Source organism: Coregonus clupeaformis, chromosome 12, assembly GCF_020615455.1.
Source record: "Coregonus clupeaformis isolate EN_2021a chromosome 12, ASM2061545v1, whole genome shotgun sequence".
Classification (NCBI taxonomy): Eukaryota; Metazoa; Chordata; class Actinopteri; order Salmoniformes; family Salmonidae; genus Coregonus; species Coregonus clupeaformis.
The window spans coordinates 46,886,762-46,905,514 of record NC_059203.1 but is presented as its reverse complement, the minus strand read 5'-3'; the positions used below and the strand labels follow the sequence as shown (position 1 = coordinate 46,905,514).

At 45.7% G+C, this 18,753-nt stretch overlaps 1 protein-coding gene across 2 annotated transcripts in view; it reads left to right on the top strand.

Moving 5' to 3' along the window:
* The window catches only part of LOC121578427 (forkhead box protein J3), an 87,178-nt gene that overhangs the window by 56,370 nt on the left and 12,055 nt on the right, over positions 1–18,753 (top strand). For both annotated transcript variants that reach the window (XM_041892802.2, XM_041892803.2), the window contains exons 3-6: positions 4,035–4,109; positions 6,750–6,833; positions 11,463–11,564; positions 16,402–16,521. In XM_041892802.2, the coding sequence (XP_041748736.1) occupies positions 4,035–4,109; positions 6,750–6,833; positions 11,463–11,564; positions 16,402–16,521 (381 nt within the window). The remainder of the gene's footprint in view (positions 1–4,034; positions 4,110–6,749; positions 6,834–11,462; positions 11,565–16,401; positions 16,522–18,753) is intronic.

Genomic DNA, 18,753 nt, shown 5'->3' with positions numbered 1-18,753 from the left:
AAATGCTTTATCCTCACTGCTGGTTGTATCCTAGCTGTGCTGTGGCTCAGGCCTTGTCTTCTTTATTTCTCTCTCTCAGAATGCTGCTGCAGGCCTTATCTGAAAGATCACATCCCTTTCTGTATGACAAGACTAGATCTGAGGTATGCACCGCAGCAGCAGTGGCGCAACTCTTTTTGTCTGCCTCAGTCATTGACATGGAGTTTACCCACAGGTCAATTAAAGGTCATGCTATCCTTGTACTGTTTGCTTTTGGCTACACGGGCCTGTATCTTTTTACATGCTTGTTTAATTTGCTCTGAAAAGCCTTGTGGTGCTGTCTAAGTCTTTAATTGTTAATGTTGAGAAGAGATGTTGATTTCATAGAGTTGGGTTGAACTTAAATAGCAGGGAAGCAGGACACGTTGTGATTGGTCCATTTCATTTTTTCATTTATTTTTCATTTTTAGTCATTTAGCAGACGCTCTTATCCAGAGCGACTTACAGGAGCAATTAGGGTGCCTTGCTTAAGGGCACATCGACAGATTTTTCACCTAGTCTGCTCGGGGATTAGAACCAGCGACCTTTCGGTTACTGGCACAACGCTCTTACCCACTAAGCTACCTGCCGCCCTGAGGGGATCATCATTAGGACTTCCTATCCAGTCAAAGGATATTAGCTTGTGGCTTTATTGGGAATGTAAAGTGAACTTGTGGCTACATTGTTAGTGTTATTATTGGGGAAAAGTGTCATAAGAAACAAACTATTTGCCATATATATTTCAACCGTACTGTGGTGTTTTACAAAAGTTCTGAACCTTTCTATTCTCATTGCTTCTACAGATTGTGAATTAAAAATAAACATTTTTGCTAAAAGTAAAAAAATGTTTTACAAAAAATTTAGAACTCCAATACAACAGATCTGGGTTATGCAATCCTGACACTCCTGCTGCTCACAGTCACTCGTTTTCCCACACTCTGCACAGTTGTGGGAAAACATGTTGATCACACACTGCTGCAAATCCCAAGGCATTTAAGCGCTCTCCCATTTGGAGTTTAAACGCTTAAAGAGCTCATCTGGGCCTACCCTTACTTAGTAAGATGTTTTTTTTTTTTTTTTTATGGGCTCACATGTAAATACTCAACTTTACATGAGGATTGAGAAATGTCATGAAAACCTTGTTGGGATGCCTGTCAGTAGGATATCTATTTGAGGTAGACATGCAGCTGCAGAAAAGGACTGCATTAGACCTGTGTAGAGTCCTCTTTTCTCCACGGGTTCTCTGAGGGAGAACTCTACCTCCCTGCGTCTCAGTTGCATCCTGGTGAGGCTGCGGTCCGCTGAGTCTCAGCACTGTGTGTGCAGGGTGCTCTGACCCCCTCCCTCCCTGACTGTGAGGAGAGGAGCAGGGCTCTGACACGGCCTGTCCCTTTGGCTCACTCTGAACGTTTGACACGCGGAGCGAGGACGTCCGGGTGACCTACTTTCCCCTGGCTGCCCTTCTGCTGAGCCGCAGCTCCCCGCTCCTCCGCGGAGGGGGTTGGGAGGGTGGTGGTGGTGAGTGATGTGTTAAGGCGGCACAGGGCAGGGACGGCGCTGTCCTGGTGTGTTAGATCACCATGTTAGGAGACGCTGTGGTGTGTGTGTGGGAGGCGACAGTGGGAGACGCACACACTGGATGGGCATGAGCTGCACTGTGGGGGTTGCAGGTACATGCTGGGCAGCACTTGGGATGGACCCCTGCTGAGCTCTCTGCTCCATCTGACTCACTTTGCAATACTGCCTAAACTCAGTGACCCCTTCTACTTACTGTACTTCTGACCACACTGTGGGTACTGATCTGGAAGCTCCATCCTCATTGTGTGCCAGTACGACTCTCTACATACTGGAGATGCTAAGGCTAATTGTAGTATAGCTTTTCCAAAACGGACACATTATGGCTAACTGGCTAGGTGGGGGGATTCTCACCAGCGCGTTGTCATCTTATTCATGGTTTCTCCTCTGCCTCCCTGCAAGGATGCCATGATCTCTCAAATGGAGCTGAAGTGGCTGTCATGACGTTTCTCTGAGACACTGCAGTCGTAATGTGTTAAACGCTTCTATTCACTCCATTTCACCCTTTCTCCCACGATTGACCCTCAGCCTGTTAGTTTCACACCAGTGATTTTTAAGCTTAGAGAAGGGAGCGTGTTTGACAGAATACAGCATGTCGCAGGAGCACAGAGCCTGTCAAAGAGAAGAGTTCATTAAAAATTAAACCTCTTAATGCAGTGGCAGTACTCTAGGCTGGGTCGAGCTGGATGACTGTATCAATGATTTAAACCTGCAAGAAGGCCCTAAATGGAGACTGAGCAACATCTCGCCCTGTGTGAGGCTGAGCGCTACTTGCCCCGCTTTCCTCATGGCATCAAGTGCATGACATAACTCCCACTCCTCGTCGGCAGAGTCTGTGGAAGGTGGAGGGTTTTACTTAGGTCTTAAGTGCTTACGCTTGTAAGACATTGTAAGGTCTGCATTACACGCTGTCTCCACTTTCTCCCTCTTCCTCCCTTCTTGTCTTCCTAGGGGCCTAAATGGCCTTCTTTATGTTTTCCAAACTGATGGCATGCATCACACCCTTTTTGTTCCTGCACCTGAATGTAGGCTATGAATATGTTGTATAGCCTACTGTATGTCTATACAGATGTCAGACATGCAGCTGAGTGTCCCCACTTGAATTGTGGTCATGTCACCTAATGCAGTGGTTCCCAAACTGTGGGGGATGCTCCCCAATGCTGGAAGGGGGGCCTGAGTGAAAACGTTTGGGGAACCCCTGCCCTAATGCAGGAGGTAGTGTAGGCTAAGACTGATGGATAGATGCCGTCCTGCTGATTTAGTGCGGTCTGTGAGAACACATCTCTCCATCCAACCACGGAGACTGACTGACACACTCCAACCCCAGTCCAACACTAGGCTGGAAGAGATAGCACTGATGCTATCAGACAGTGCCACAGATTTTGGGGTTTGATTAGCCTAGATTAGAGTGTCTTATGTAATTGTTTTTTTTTTAAATATATTTTAGGTTTCTATAATGAACACTGATCTGCTCTGCTGTAACAGTCCTAACACTTTTTGTTGTAAGTTTGGTGTATTGGATTTTTCCATTTCAGGGGATTTTACCAGTGGAGATTGACATTATCCTCTCTTCCTGAGGTATACTTTCTCTATACTGATGTTACAATCAGCGCCATCTTATGCTGTACACCTCGCATCCGCCCAACAAACGTCCAACTCGTCTGAGGATCTCAAAGCTTTTTAGTGCAGCCATCTGTCAGTACTAAAATGGAGTGGAGATGTGTGCGTTCGGCGAGTCCGCTAAGCCCATGGCTGGCCCAGCTCCAGCTGATTCCAGGAGGCTGGCTGGCTGTACCCTGACGGTGTTATTAAACCAGGAGCACCACTGCACTGTACAGCCTACATTATGGCTGCTTCGAGCCCCCGATCAGGCAGATAAATCAACCTCCTCCCTCTGTCGGTGAGGAATAGCGAACACCATAATGAGTTAACTTTCAGAATGATCGACATCATTTATTTCCTTCCCCCCAAGGAGCCTTGTGTAGCATTAATTAATATCAAGCAACATCCCAGCGAGGGATTCATTTGGTATGCGTGTCTCTTAATTCAAGCTGAGGTTTGATTGTTGGTGCCCATGTCATTTGAGAAGTAGAAGCAGCCAGGCTGCTGTTACCATGGTAGGGTAAGGCCCTATGTCTTCCTGGTAGCTTTGGCCAGGTCCGGTCACTATCAGTGTGTAGACTGACATCTAGTCACAGATATAGCAGATTATTTCCTTGGTGTCATTAAAACAAGTTGAGCTTGACAGCAGGAAATGGGACTTGACACAAAGGATGACAGTGTACCATGCTGCCAAGCTTCTCCTTTGTCTTTCTCACAATGGCACAGCCTCTGTGGCTATGATATGCTCTCTGCTCAAAGACACAAGACCTCTTCCTTTAATGGGATTTTTAATCGCTAAGCTCTAACCCCGATTTTTCTCTTTCTCTCTCTTCCCACAGAACTCAATACGGCACAATCTGTCATTGAACAAGTGTTTTCTCAAAGTGCCTCGCTCCAAAGATGACCCAGGAAAGGTAAGAAGGCAATTGTTTATTCAAACCAAAGATACAGAGATGACAGTAAATGTAGTGGAAATAAGTGGCTGGTGTCCACAGGTGGACATACTAGTCTAGGCTCACTCTTGCAAGAAGTTCTCAATATGATCTAATGCTATCTGCACTAGAAACATGTTCACTTTGAACGCCTGCCAGTGCTCTGACAGTCTGGAAATGCATGGCATGCTCATAATCTATTATGAACGTTCCACCCCCACAAAATTGCATGGCAAATGTAAATACTGTGTTCTTTTTTTAGACCAGACAAAGTTTGACGACGTGGTAAAAAGTCACTGGCCTTGTGGGAATAGTCCAAAATAAGGCCATAGTCAGGGCATTTCAAGTAATGCTCCAAAAGTGCCTCTCAGGGGCTGGCTTATGAGGACAAAAGCCCTCAGCTCAGCACTTAGGGTGAGGAGAGGGAGACCACGCTGACACATACAGCACCTGCCTCCCAGCCCCTCCTGCCCTATCATCTCAGGCTGGCAGGGACTGCTGCTATGACACACCACCAGCTCCCATACCAGCCTGTTTTACTACACAATCGCTCCCATCTCTCGCACTGTCACGTGTGTTACTAGTATCTCCCGCTACGTTTTGTTTCTCACATGGTTGGACCATGTGGCCCTATATTTAGTGTATCCTGGTTATGTGAATTGGTCTAACCATATGTAAGATGGACTTAATCCCTGTTTTGTCTGGAGAACAGGCACACAGACAGAGAGAGAGAGTGGCTTGAAGCGCTGTAGAGGTTTGGGACTGAATGCTAATTTCATGTTTTGCTGTAATCCTCTGATATTGACACTCCTGGGAGCTGCACTAAATACAAAATAATCTATTGCTGTATGGGTCCCATTCCAAATGCATGGCCAACTTAATTTGGAATTTTCCTCACTCTCTTCCCCCCCCCGAAGACAACTTCAAAGAAGCGCTAGCCTCTCTTGATATGTTACATCAATATTGTAATGTGGCAGGAATATGAGCTGGTCGGATGAGATAGGAGAGCGAGATGATGACATGCATAGCGTACTCCTTCACCGTGGAGGTGAGGGGGCAAAGTGCCGTTACGGCTCCCACTGCAGAGACCTATTTATTTGACATAATGTTAACTGGTAAGGAATGCTAAATGTGCACCATGATTTCTTTTTTATAGGTTGACATACAGTACTGTAGGAAAATCACCGTCCTCTGAGAGCAGCAGGTAATTAGGGCTTCTGGTGAAATCATCACATGGCCATCATGGCATTTGTTTAGAGACTACATGGATGATAGAGCTTGGATTCGTTACAGTTGTAGCTTACATTATGGACTGTTCTGGCTTCACTATGATGCAGTATATTTGTGAATAATTTAAGGAGTCTTTATATGGGTCTGTTTTTTTCCCCCGTCGAGTCTCAGGGGGCGTGTGGAGAAATGCAGAAACTCCCTTCCCAAGGGTTTGTGCTTAAAGATTTTTTGCCTAATTAAAAGAAACGCCGCCCGGCTCTCCACCGGCACAGTGAGTCTGAGTCTACCAGGAGCTCTAATTGAAACAGTTAACCCCAAAATCATCATACATCTAGCAGTGAAACAGATGCTATGATCAGAACACGCAGCTCACCTTCAGACGTCCTTAGACGTTTCTCTGTCCGTTACGCTCAGCCTCTTGCAGTGAAGACAACATAACCAAATATACCAACAATGGAATTAGGCTACGGAAGAGTGAATATAGTGGGATTTACTTCAGCCATATATTGTTACTGCTTCTTTATCTCTGGTTCATTGCACTGTGAATTATTCTCCCTCTGAGGAAATGCTAATTGACCCCAAGCTTTGAAAATATTCAAACATATTGTATTGTTGCAGCAGTGGGGTAAAGTTGCAGTGTTTCAAAATGAAAGCTAGGAGAGAAACACAGGACCGTGCTTTAGATGGCAGTAGTACCGTGACTGGAGTATGAAATGGGCCTACTACAGTACACATGTTCTATGGATGACTTTAGACACAGGTTGTTGCAACGGTACCTCTCCTCTTCTGTAGACTGACAATTTCTCTGTAAATATCAGTTATTCTCTCTGCTAAGGAAGTAATTTTAAAGGTCCTGATCTCACTTTCCCCTGACAATTGAGAATGATCTTATCGGGAGTAATATGAAATATTTTTTAAAATCACAACTTGTAAAGGCCTGGGGGTGAGAATCTCATTTTAACCACTGTAAGCAGTGTTGCTTGTGGCTTCAGGGAGGAACAACATTGAAAAATTAATTAAATGGGGCCGAATGCAGAGATAAATAATGCAGCCAGGGAGTGGAGTTGTGTGTGGAGCTGCAGCCTCAGAGCCAGCAGGTCTATTCTCTCCTTGATTAGCTGGGCTCAGACCTGAACAGAAACCCAACACGCTGCTCCCCTGCCTGGAACAGCAGCCCAGCTACACTAGCTTCAGGAGGGGCTCACCATTTCAACAGCCCCCGTCTCTAACTAAAGAGCACCAGAGAAAAGGGAAGCTTTACCACAAAACACAGCTCCCTCCAATTACAAACAACCCAATCCATTGCTAAAATCCCTGTGGTATCAGGCCAGGCAAGGCATTGTCTGTTCTGTTCTTTACTGCGGTGCTCAATGGTCCTTTCTCTCTCCACAGGGCTCCTACTGGGCCATCGACACCAACCCAAAGGAAGACGCCTTGCCCACACGGCCGAAGAAGAGGCCGCGGTCCGGAGAGAGAGTAAGTCCTCTAGTCAACACACCCTGATTCTTTGTCTTCATACAGATGTACAGTGGGGAGAACAAGTATTTGATACACTGCCGATTTTTGCAGGTTTTCCTACTTACAAAGCATGTAGAGGTCTGTAATTTTTAGCATAGGTACACTTCACATGTGAGAGACGGAATCTAAAACAAAAATCCAGAAAATCACATTGTATGATTTTTAAGTAATTCATTTGCATTTTATTGCATGACATAAGTATTTGATCACCTACCAACCAGTAAGAGTTCCGGCTCTCACAGACCTGTTAGTTTTTCTTTAAGAAATCAAATCAAATCAAAAATCAAATCAAATCAAATTTTATTGGTCACATGCGCCGAATACAACAAGTGCAGACATTACAGTGAAATGCTTACTTACAGCCCTTAACCAACAGTGCGTTTATTTTAAACAACAAAAAAAAAAAAGTAAGAATAAAACAACAACAAAAAAAAGTGTTGAGAAAAACAAAGAGCAGAAGTAAAATAAAGTGACAGTAGGGAGGCTATATATACAGGGGGGTAACGGTGCAGAGTCAATGTGCGGGGGCACCGGCTAGTTGAGGTAGTTGAGGTGACCACATGTATCATAGGATTTTAATCCATTACGGCGTAGTGTGTTACTAATGGTTTTCTTTGAGACTGTGGTCCCAGCTCTCTTCAGGTCATTGACCAGGTCCTGCTGTGTAGTTCTGGGCTGATCCCTCACCTTCCTCATGATCATTGATGCCCCACGAGGTGAGATCTTGCATGGAGCCCCAGACCGATGGTGATTGACCGTCATCTTGGCCATCCTCCTGTTCTCCACTCATTACATGTATTAACTGCACCTGTTTGAACTCATTACCTGTATAAAAGACACCTGTCCACACACTCAATCAAACAGACTCCAACCTCTCCACAATGGCCAAGACCAGAGAGCTGTGTAAGGACATCAGGGAAAAAATTGTAGACCGGCACAAGGCTGGGATGGGCTACAGGACAATAGGCAAGCAGCTTGGTGAGAAGGCAACAACTGTTGGCGCAATTATTAGAAAATGGAAGAAGTTCAAGATGACGGTCAATCACCATCGGTCTGGGGCTCCATGCAAGATCTCACCTCGTGGGGCATCAATGATCATGAGGAAGGTGAGGGATCAGCCCAGAACTACACAGCAGGACCTGGTCAATGACCTGAAGAGAGCTGGGACCACAGTCTCAAAGAAAACCATTAGTAACACACTACGCCGTAATGGATTAAAATCCTGCAGCGCACGCAAGGTCCCCCTGCTCAAGCCAGCGCATGTCCAGGCTCGTCTGAAGTTTGCCAATGACCATCTGGATGATCCAGAGGAGGAATGGGAGAAGGTCATGTGGTCTGATGAGACAAAAATATAGCTTTTTGGTCTAAACTCCACTCGCTGTGTTTGGAGGAAGAAGAAGGATGAGTACAACCCCAAGAACACCATCCCAACCGTGAAGCATGGAGGTGGAAATATCATTCTTTGGGGATGCTTTTCTGCAAAGGGGACAGGACGACTGCACCGTATTGAGGGGAGGATGGATGGGGCCATGTATCGCGAGATCTTGGCCAACAACCTCCTTCCCTCAGTAAGAGCATTGAAGATGGGTCGTGGCTGGGTCTTCCAGCATGACAACGACCCGAAACACACAGCCAGGGCAACTAAGGAGTGGCTCCGTAAGAAGCATCTCAAGGTCCTGGAGTGGCCTAGCCAGTCTTCAGACCTGATCCCAATAGAAATTCTTTGGAGGGAGCTGAAAGTCCCGAAACCTGAAGGCTCTGGAGAAGGTCTGTATGGAGGAGTGGGCCAAAATCCCTGCTGCAGTGTTTGCAAACCTGGTCAAGGAAACGTATGATCTCTGTAATTGCAAACAAAGGTTTCTGTACCAAATATTAAGTTCTGCTTTTCTGATGTATATGTCATGCAATAAAATGCAAATTAATTACTTAAAAATCATACAATGTGATTTTCTGGATTTTTGTTTTAGATTCCATCTCGCACAGTTGAAGTGTACCTATGATACAAATTACAGACCTCTACATGCTTTGTAAGTAGGAAAACCTGCAAAATCGGCAGTGTATCAAATACTTGTTCTCCCCGCTGTAGATACCCTCGCTTAACACATGCCATTTGCCCGAAATTATGATTGGCCTCGTGTGGAAAATGGGGAAACCATATTATAAGCAATTTTGACATACAGCGCATTGTTTTTTTTTTGTTGTCATTTTCAATCTCTACCTCCCTCTGATCGTCTCTTTGTCACATCCTCTTTCTCTGCGTCTCTCTCCTGTATACTCGCGCGTGCACACACACCTAGTAATTCATCGCTTCCCTTTATGTAACTCCCTCTCGATGTGGCTCAGCCTTGTCATGTAGCAGGGTCCTTATTAAAACTATGCCCCAGGCTGCCATTATTTACATGCACTACATGACCAAAAGTATGTGGACACCTGCTCATCGAACATCTCATTCCAAAATCATGGGCATTAATATGGAGTTGGTCCTCCCCTTGCTGCTATAATGGCCTCCACTCTTCTGGGAATTTTTTCCACTAGATGTTGGAACTTTGCTGCGGGGACTTGCTTCCATTCAGCCACGAGTATTAGTGAAGTCGGGCACTGATGTTGGGCGATTAGGCCTGGCTCGCAGTCGGCGTTCCAATTCATTCCAAAGGTGTTCGATGGGGTTGAGGTCAGGGCTCTGTGCAGGCCAGTCAAGTTCTTCCACACCGATCTCGACAAACCATTTCTGTATGGACCTCGCTTTGTGCACAGGGGCATTGTCATGCTGAAACAGGAAAGGGCCTTCCCCAAACTGTTGCCACAAAGTTGGAAGCACAGAATCGTCTAGAATGTCATTGTATGCTGTAGCGTTAAGATTTCCCTGCACTGGAACTAAGGGGCCTAGCCCGAACCATGAAAAACAGCCCCTGACCATTATTCCTCCTCCACCAAACTGTACAGTTGGCAATACGCATTGGGACAGGTAGCGTTCTCCTGGCGTACGCCAAACCCAGATTCAGTCGTCGGACTGCCAGATGGTGAAGTGCGATTCATCACTCCAGAGAACGCGTTTCCACTGCTCCAGAGTCCAATGGCGGCGAGCTTTACACCACTCCAGCCGACGCTTGGCATCGCGCATGGTGTTCTTATGCTTGTGTTCGGCTGCTCGGCCATAGAACCCATTTAGTGTGCTGACGTTGTTTCCAGAGGCGTTTGGAACTCAATAGTGAGTGTTGCAACCGAGGACAGAAATTTACGCGCTACGAGTTTCAGCACTCACCAGTCCCGTTCTGTGAGCTTTTGTGGCCTACCAATTTGCGGCTGAGCCGTTGTTGCTCCTAGACGTTTCCACTTTACAATAACAGCACTTTTACAGATGACCGGGGAATCTCTAGCAGGGCAGAAATTTTATAAACAGACTTGTTGGAAAGGTGGCATCCTATGACGGTGCCACGTTGAAAGTCAGAGTTTTTCAGTAAGGCCATTCTACTGCCAATGTTTGTCTATGGAGATTGCATGGCTGTGTGCTCTGTTTTATACACCTGTCAGCAACAGGTGTGGCTGAAATAGACAAATCTACTAATTTGAAGGGGTGTCCACATACTTTTGTGTGTATATATAGTGTACATTGTATTCTGCAGTAATGTTTCTGAACAAACAAATAATGGTTATTCTGAGCGGGAGCTTTTGTCTTTAAATATGCATGAGTCGTGTCCAGTGTAATGTACAGCTTCACTGGTTTGGTCAAGTGCCCAGATTGACCTGGCTCCATCCCTTTCTCCCAGGCCACTGCAGTCTGGCCTCCCCTGTGTAGCCCACCATAGGCTACAAGACACACAGGGGAGCTTCTGTTGAAACACTGAGACAAAGAGAAAGGCAAACGCACCCACTCCGTTAACCACCCACGTGTGGGTCTATCTGTGGTAGTAAGATAGGGAGACGGATCGAGCGACGCACATCCCATTCTATGCATGTGTGTGTGACACACACTGGATGTGTAAATGAGCTTAAATATAGTCATTGTGTAATTCAAAAGCATGACAAATGCACAGTATTCACACTATTCACCCTCTCAAGTTTGTACATGTATGTTGTTAGTATGACACGTGCACGCCACCCTCCCCTAGAGCTGTGGCTGTCTGCCTACAAGGCATTCCATTAAGTCCTCAGACAGTAGAAATGGTGAAATCTCATTTATGTTTATCAAGAATTAAAAATGGTATTGTTGCCAGCCAATCCTCTTACAGTAAGCAGTTTTGGGAGACAGGCGTGGTGGAGTCATCTCCCGAGCCGTGTGGGGAGCAATGGGGACTCTTTTCTCCATCGCCTCTGGAAATATTTCAAATGTGACCTAAATAAAGGGGTTGCTCCTTTTTTGTTATTTATAAATGGTCCTGATGTATTTTACATACTGGAGATCTGCATCCCTCCCTCTTGCCTGGAAGGAAAACTAGCTTTCCAACAAACACGGCAACATGAGTGTTAGGACCTTTACCTCCACATGTGGCTTGAGGTCCTGTATTATTCTGATAATTAGTTAAGAACTATTATTTTTGTGGTCCTTTATTTGATAATTAGTGATTCTTTTTGGTCTCCTTCCCCCAGGCTTCCACACCGTACAGCCTGGAGTCGGAGTCTTTGGGAATGGACTGTATGATCTCTGGAAGTGCCTCTCCAACGCTGGCAATCAACACTGTGACTAACAAGGTACCTACCCAGCATGCACCTGCACACACTGCACCACCCTGACCCTCCCTCCCTCCACCCACCCACCCACCCACAGCTTATTCCCCACTGAGAGTAGCACTCAACTAGGATAAACACACACACACACACACACACATATATTTACTGCTTCTTTCCAGTACATCTCACACTAACACACAGCTGCACTGCAGCACAAGAAGCACTGTATACATAGATACTGTAGTGGTGAGTATGTGAGCGGTCAGAAATCCCACTCATTGCTCACGGAGCGGTCTTTGCACACCGCTCCAGCACTCAATGTACTTCCCTCCGCTCTGCAAAAAAATGCCGCTCCATAAATTTGGGGTTTAAAATATAATTATTTGGTTTTGAAGTAGGCTATCATAACAAGCTTCAACATTTCAACAACATGTTGTAGGGCAGACAATTAAACAAGGACCTACCTGATTGTCTTGCCATCAATTACACAGGCTGTGTAACCTATTTCTTGGTCGACTCATATCAACATCTCAGCGCGTTTAGCGGTGGGGTAGGTTAAATAAATACAACAGGATAGCCCTGATTTTTAAAAGAACCGTGATGAAGGAAATAAAAAATGCTGGGCAGAGCATGCCTAGAGCTCGTGGCTGAGTGGGACCGGAGCAAAATTGGAGTGAGGGAGAAGGCCGAGCCAACATTTTTAAAAAAATACGCTCCAGCCAAATTAGGCACGCTCCACTCCAGCTCCATTCCGCTCACATATACACAGCACCACAACAAGGGATTACGCGTACTGTGAAATACGATAGCAATACTCGGCCGTTCTGCAATATGATAGACCCTACACACAGACTTTGCTATGTGATACTCTACACACTAGGGTTGAGGTCAATTCAGAAAGTGCACTGATATTCCCATTCTTTTCAATGTGGAAAATGTCGAATTGGAATTTGGTTTACTTGTTGAATTGACTGGAATTTAAATGGAACTGACCCCAATCCTGCTAACACACCTGGAAGCTAAAGGAAGTTGATGCCCAGTCCTTCTCTTCTCTGTCCATCAGTGTGGTTGGGGACATTACCCTCTCTGCTGCAGGGCTTTGTGTGTGTGTGTGGATGGCCGATACTGTATAAACCTCACTGCAGAGAGATGGAGGGAGAAACCACAGAGACTGCAAGCTGTTGGCTCTGAGTGCGCTCTTCACTCTGAAATTGAAATAGGCTTTTTAACCTTAAGCCCTCTCCTCTGGGCCCAGTGGGGGCAGCTCTCTGGAGGACTTTTAAAAAGCCTACAAGAGTCGCTTATTCATTTACTGCAGCAGGCATTAAAAAAAGACTGGGTTTAATATAAATGGCCGGGAGGCGGGGTGCTCTGGGGTAGAGTAGTTGGGGTGGGATGTGTTGGAGTGCAGAGTGTGTCTGGCCGTGTGTGTGTGTGTGTGACCGTGTGTAAATTCAGTGGGCAGTTAGGGGAGTGTTGTTTTGTGTGAGTGTCTGCCTGTTGTCAGAGGCCTGTCTTTGGGGTGTGGGAGGTGCGCTGTATACACACACATACAACACACGCTTCTGTCTTTCCTCCTCCCACCTCAACAAATAAGCACTTGGCATTGATTTGCCGGGGAGGTTTCAAACCTCAGTTGGGCATTTAACACGGACGTCCTCCATAGAAGAACAACAGTTTGATTTCACACCATAAGAATCATGCGCTGGAAAACAAAACAAAAACACAACTTCTGAACATGCCCGCTCCAGGCAAGATTACAGCAGGGCTGTGTGTGTGAGAGGATGTTATTATGTGTCTTTTTGTTCTCCTGATTGTAACTGTTGCTATAGTAAAGGTAAGATCGCAGCAGCAGATCTGAGCCCTACTCCTGAGAGAGCTGGTTTCTCATTGTAATACACTGTAAATGCACAACTGGCCACGCCTCTTTCAGTGCACTGTGCCAAACCACAGGAATTCCCTCTCCCTCTCTATCCCCCTCTCTATTTTCTCTCTCAAATTCCCGCCTTCTCTGAGAGGTCAATGGGAGGTTGTGTCAGGACTACAGAACCAGTGAGAATCCCGCCACTGTCCTTCAGACATTCCTCTTTCTCTCTCCCTCATTCCCTCTTAAACAAACACACATTATTTCTCTATTCTGAGGTAGACGGAAGTCTGGCACTAGTGTGCTAAAGGAAGGGGATTGTAGAGAGAAGTGTGTTTACTGAGGAGAAGTCTGGCCTTGTGCTTTGCTTCTCTCTCTCTCTCTCTCTCTCTCTCTCTCTCTCTCTCTCTCTCTCTCTCTCTCTCTCTCTCTCTCTCTCTCCCTCTTAAATCCCCTGAAGAGGGATTCTGCAGAACACTGGCTGGTATTGTTAGACACCTGGGTGAATCTCGCTTTGATTTCATAATCCATGTCTCATGCTCCAGATTAGACTCATGTAAAAGACACCCCTGTTTTTTTTACTTAATTCACTGCTAAGAATATCACACACACTGACTCCCTACCACCAGACACACATCAGGATTTCTTGTAGAGGGAGCTGCTGCCTGTGTGAGCACACTTGTCTTTGTTAGGACTGCATGACTTTTTGTGCTTGTTTGTCTGTATTTCTGTGTGTGCTGTGAGCAGTGTGTGTGCTGTGAGCAGTGTGTGTGCTGTGAGAGTCATGATGACACTGGGTGTTAGTCTGTGACTGTGATGTGCATGCTCGAGTGGGCGTCTTGACTCGGACTCTGGGGTCTGTGGAAACCACAGAGGAGTGAGCTTTGGAAGTCATCACACTTTATGGATGAGGAGAGGATAAATTGATTAATGGCGAGCAGCTTAAGGCTAAAATCCTCTTTCACGACTTCATTACACATAACATTTCTATTTCTGCAGCACACTGAGTTTGATTAGCATTGTAGTGCTGATTCTCAGACGTGCCTAAGCCCTCAGTCTTAGCCGTTCATTGAGTTCCCCGTTCACGCTAATGAACACTGGAGCCCAGCCCACACTGAGTGGTGGAAGGCTAGAGTCGACTAATGAGCCTCTCTAACGTCCCCTTCCCCCACCACACTTACAATACAATTTAATGCAATGCAACACAATGCAATGCAATATAATACTGGATCCAATGCTCTCTCTTCTGACTGTTGTCATTAAAGCACAACATTTCTGTGTCATTCTCTGGCTGAGAAAGTGAGAGCTTAGAATGACAGACTATACTGAGTGAGAGTAGGAGCCTGATCTGGGTTCAAATGATATTTGTTTTCTTTCATAATATAGAATATAATAAATACTTTCAACGTTTGGTTTGATTAAGCTTTCCTGGTTTGAGATTTGCTGGGTTTTCACTTTTGTGACTTCCATTGTGCCAGGCAAGCACAATCATGCACAAGTACTGGAGGGCGGTCAGGCCTGGACTTCCCTCTGGCCTCAGAAAGCAAAGCAGCCTTCATGTCCTGCTGTTGTGTGTTAGACCGAGAGGGAGAGGGAGAGAGGGCGCAGGCAGGGCCACAGCCACTCGGCCCAAAGGCTGCATGTCTCATTGTGCAGAGCACAGAGCCCAGCCTTGTTCCACTCAGCCTGATGAGCAGGGAGCCCCGGCCGGCCACTGGGCAAGACTGGGACGCATCACCAGCACAATCCAGGCTGAGGCTGCCAAGACCTGCATGGTCTGTCACACCAGTTTTTCCCTAAGGATTTTTTTCAGCTGCGGTTTTAGAGGCCTGCTTGGATGCAGAGACAAAAGGTTAATGTTTTTTAAAGCACATTTTCTGAAATTCTACAAATTTTGCTATAGCTTATGCCTTGTTCTTATGCTATCTGAGTGACTCAAACATTATAACAAAATCAATGGTGGCTCCATGCCATGACATTTTTGGAATTTCTGATTCTCCCGGACTGTCTAGTTTTTATTTTGGTGATTGTTAGTTCTCAAAGAATATCTTATTTTAAAAAAAAAATACACATAGGTCCATTATCTTTTCTATGTACTTTGTATCTGTTTTAGTCATTTAAGTTTACACTGAAAACGTTTTACCATCCCATGTTTTGTATTTGTATAATAAAATAAAAAACTAATGCAGTGGCGGCCACGATTCTGCCTCTGCTAAATGCATATAAGGGTAACCCTGCACACACACCAGCCAGCCGCATCACGCATAGCTGCCATTCCACACAATGGAAAAAAACTGAATGCAGCGGCTATTCTCTCCGGATCTCATTATATTCATTACCAGATTGTTTCTACCGCCAATGCTAATTATTTGCGGTCTGTTGTGTTACGCCACAATGCACTTTTTTCCCCTTAGCAAAACCTTTTCAGATGATAATAATGAAGATGGTTGTTTTGAAGTGCTCTGGCTGCTTGCGTTGCTGTATTGAAAGGTCAGGGTCTCGGTTACATTGAAGACCTTTGTTGGCCGTCCCAAACCGATTTGCGCACTGTGAGCAGATGGGTCTGACACGGCCAGTAGTGTGACCTTTAGTAAAGAAGGGGACGTCCACCCTTACCTATCCAGAAAGAAGAGCCTTTACCTGGACACTTATTCAGAAGAGACCCCTGGGGCTCTGCTGGTTGTGTAGCCTCAGTAAAGGTGTTCCAGGCCAGCCACAATCTCAGTTCAGAGAAAGCACTCTGCAGTAATGACAAGTGCTAACATCCAGTACACAAAAGCTTTGCATACACGCACAGGTATCAAATTCCTAGACACACGCACACACACACATCAAATTCAGTTTGTTACGGAACCAAACTGATTTGCATGCATTTTTACCATCAGAATGATAATGATTTTAGATGGCATGCAGTCATTACTGGAAACTCTGTTGGTGTATCTCCAGGATGTGCGGTATGCAAGAAAAGCTAATGCAATGCCTTTCATATTTCAGGTGGCATTATACAACCCAGATCAGGATGGGAGTGACAGCCCAAGAAGCAGCCTTAACAACAGCCTGTCTGACCAGAGTCTGGCCTCAGTCAATCTAAACAGCGTGCACAGTTACACACCGGTAAGACCTTAACTGCAGCCTCTAACCACAGTGCTACAGCTCTACACACTGCTAAGACCAAGCATCACAAACAACTACAGGATCACAGCTAGACACAATTTAGACCTTGTACAGTGCATTTGTAAAGTATTCAGACCCCTTTTTCCACAATTTGTTACGTTACAGCCTTATTCTAAAATTGATTGAATTATTTGTTTTCCTCATCAATCTATATACCCCATAATGACAAAGTGAAAACAGGTTGTAATTTTATTTTGCAAATGTATTAAAAATTTAAAAACATACCTTATTTACATAAGTATTCAGACCCTTTGCTATGAGACTCGAAATTGAGCTCAGGTACATCCTGTTTCCATGAATCATCCTTGAGATGTTTCTACAACTTGATTGGAGTCCACCTGTGGTAAATTCAATTCATTGGACATGATTTGGAAAGGCACACACCTGTCTATATAAGGTCCCACAGTTGACAGTGCATGTCAGAGCAAAAACCAAGCTATGAGGTTGAAGGAATTGTCTGTAGAGCTTTGAGACAGGATTGTGTCAAGGCACAGATCTGGGGAAGGGTAGCAAAACATGTCTGCAGCATTGAAGGTCCCCAAGAACACAGTGGCCTCTATTCTTAAATTCTTAAAAATAAGTTTATAACCACCAAGATTCTTCCTAGAGCTGGCCGCCTCGCCAAACTGAGCAATCGGGGGAGAAGGGCCTTGGTCAGGGAGGTGACCAAGAACCCGATGGGCACTCTGACAGAGCTCCAGAGTATCTCTGTGGAGATGGGAGAACCTTCCAGAAGGACAACCATCTCTGCAGCACTCTACAAATCAGGCCTTTATAGTAGAGTGGCCAGATGGAAGCCACTCCTCATAAAAGGCACATGACTGCCCGCTTGGAGTTTGTCAAAAGGCACCTAAAGGACTCTGACCATGAGAAACATGGCCTGAATGCCAAGTGTCACGTCTGGAGGAAACCTTGCACCATCCCTACGGTGAAGCATGGTGGTGGCAGCATCATGCTTTGGGGACGTTTTTCAGCGGCAGTGACTGGGAGACTACTCAGGATCAAGGGAAAGATGAATGGAGCAAAGTACAGAGATCCTTGATGAAAACCTGCTCCAGAGCGCTCAGGACCTCAGACTGGGGCGAAGGTTCACCTTCCAACAGGACAACGACCCTAAGCACACACCCAAGACAACGCAGGAGTGGCTTCGGGACAAGTTTCTGAATGTCCTTGAGTGGCCCAGCCAGAGCCAATGAATACTGAATACTTTCCGAATGCGCTGTATATCAACCTCTAACCACAGTGCTAAACACCAGCGAAGACCAAAGAAGCACCACAAATCACTGCCACTGTATCACAGCTAGACATACAGTAATTTAGACTATGTATGTCAATCTGTAATCACACTGACAGCTATATACCTCTAAGACCGAGATCCTAAAACAGCTACTGTCTGCAACACAGCTAGACATACAGTAATTTAGACCGTGCATGCCGACCCCTAACCGCAGTATCACAGTTACATAGCGGTTAGTTAGCTGAAACCCTGGAACTTTAACACAGTGAAGCAGCTCCACTCTGAAGGCAGTGCCCCCGACCGGGGGGGGTTGAGAGAGAGAGAGATCTGTACACGCTCTTGGAGAGCAGATGGAGAGCTTGCTGCCTGTGATGTCCTCCCACCAGAGATGCCCCCTTCTTTGGTGTGGTCCTCCCGCTTTCCAGGGCGCTCTCTGCTCCAGGCTCTCTGCATCGATCCGTTCAGACTGATGGATGTTCCTCCAGTGCTGCTGAGACCAGTCTCTTCTTATTACTGCCTCACTTCAGCCAGCCAGACTCTGACTGGATTCTATAGCAAGGCAATCTATACTGTAGCCCCAGAGTATGGCTTCAGTGAAAATAAGGAATCTTCCTAGCGACAGAGTAGTGATGGCTCCATTATTAGTGTCCTTCACATGTTAAACCTGGGATGGCTTGAACGCTACCTCTGTGATGCGGAGGTAAAAAATGTGGACTTTAACTTCCAGACTACTTTGTTAAGTCTCCTCAGTTATAGGATAGTGATGACTCCATATTAGTGTTCTTCTCATGATGATAAACTTTAGACAGTCTTGCTAGAGCACAACATTGCCTGCATTCTCATACACCAGCTGATAAAAATCGACCCCCACGCGTATACTGTACATGGGTAAAATGAATGGTTATTTGTACAAGGCTTTGGTATTGATTTTGTTT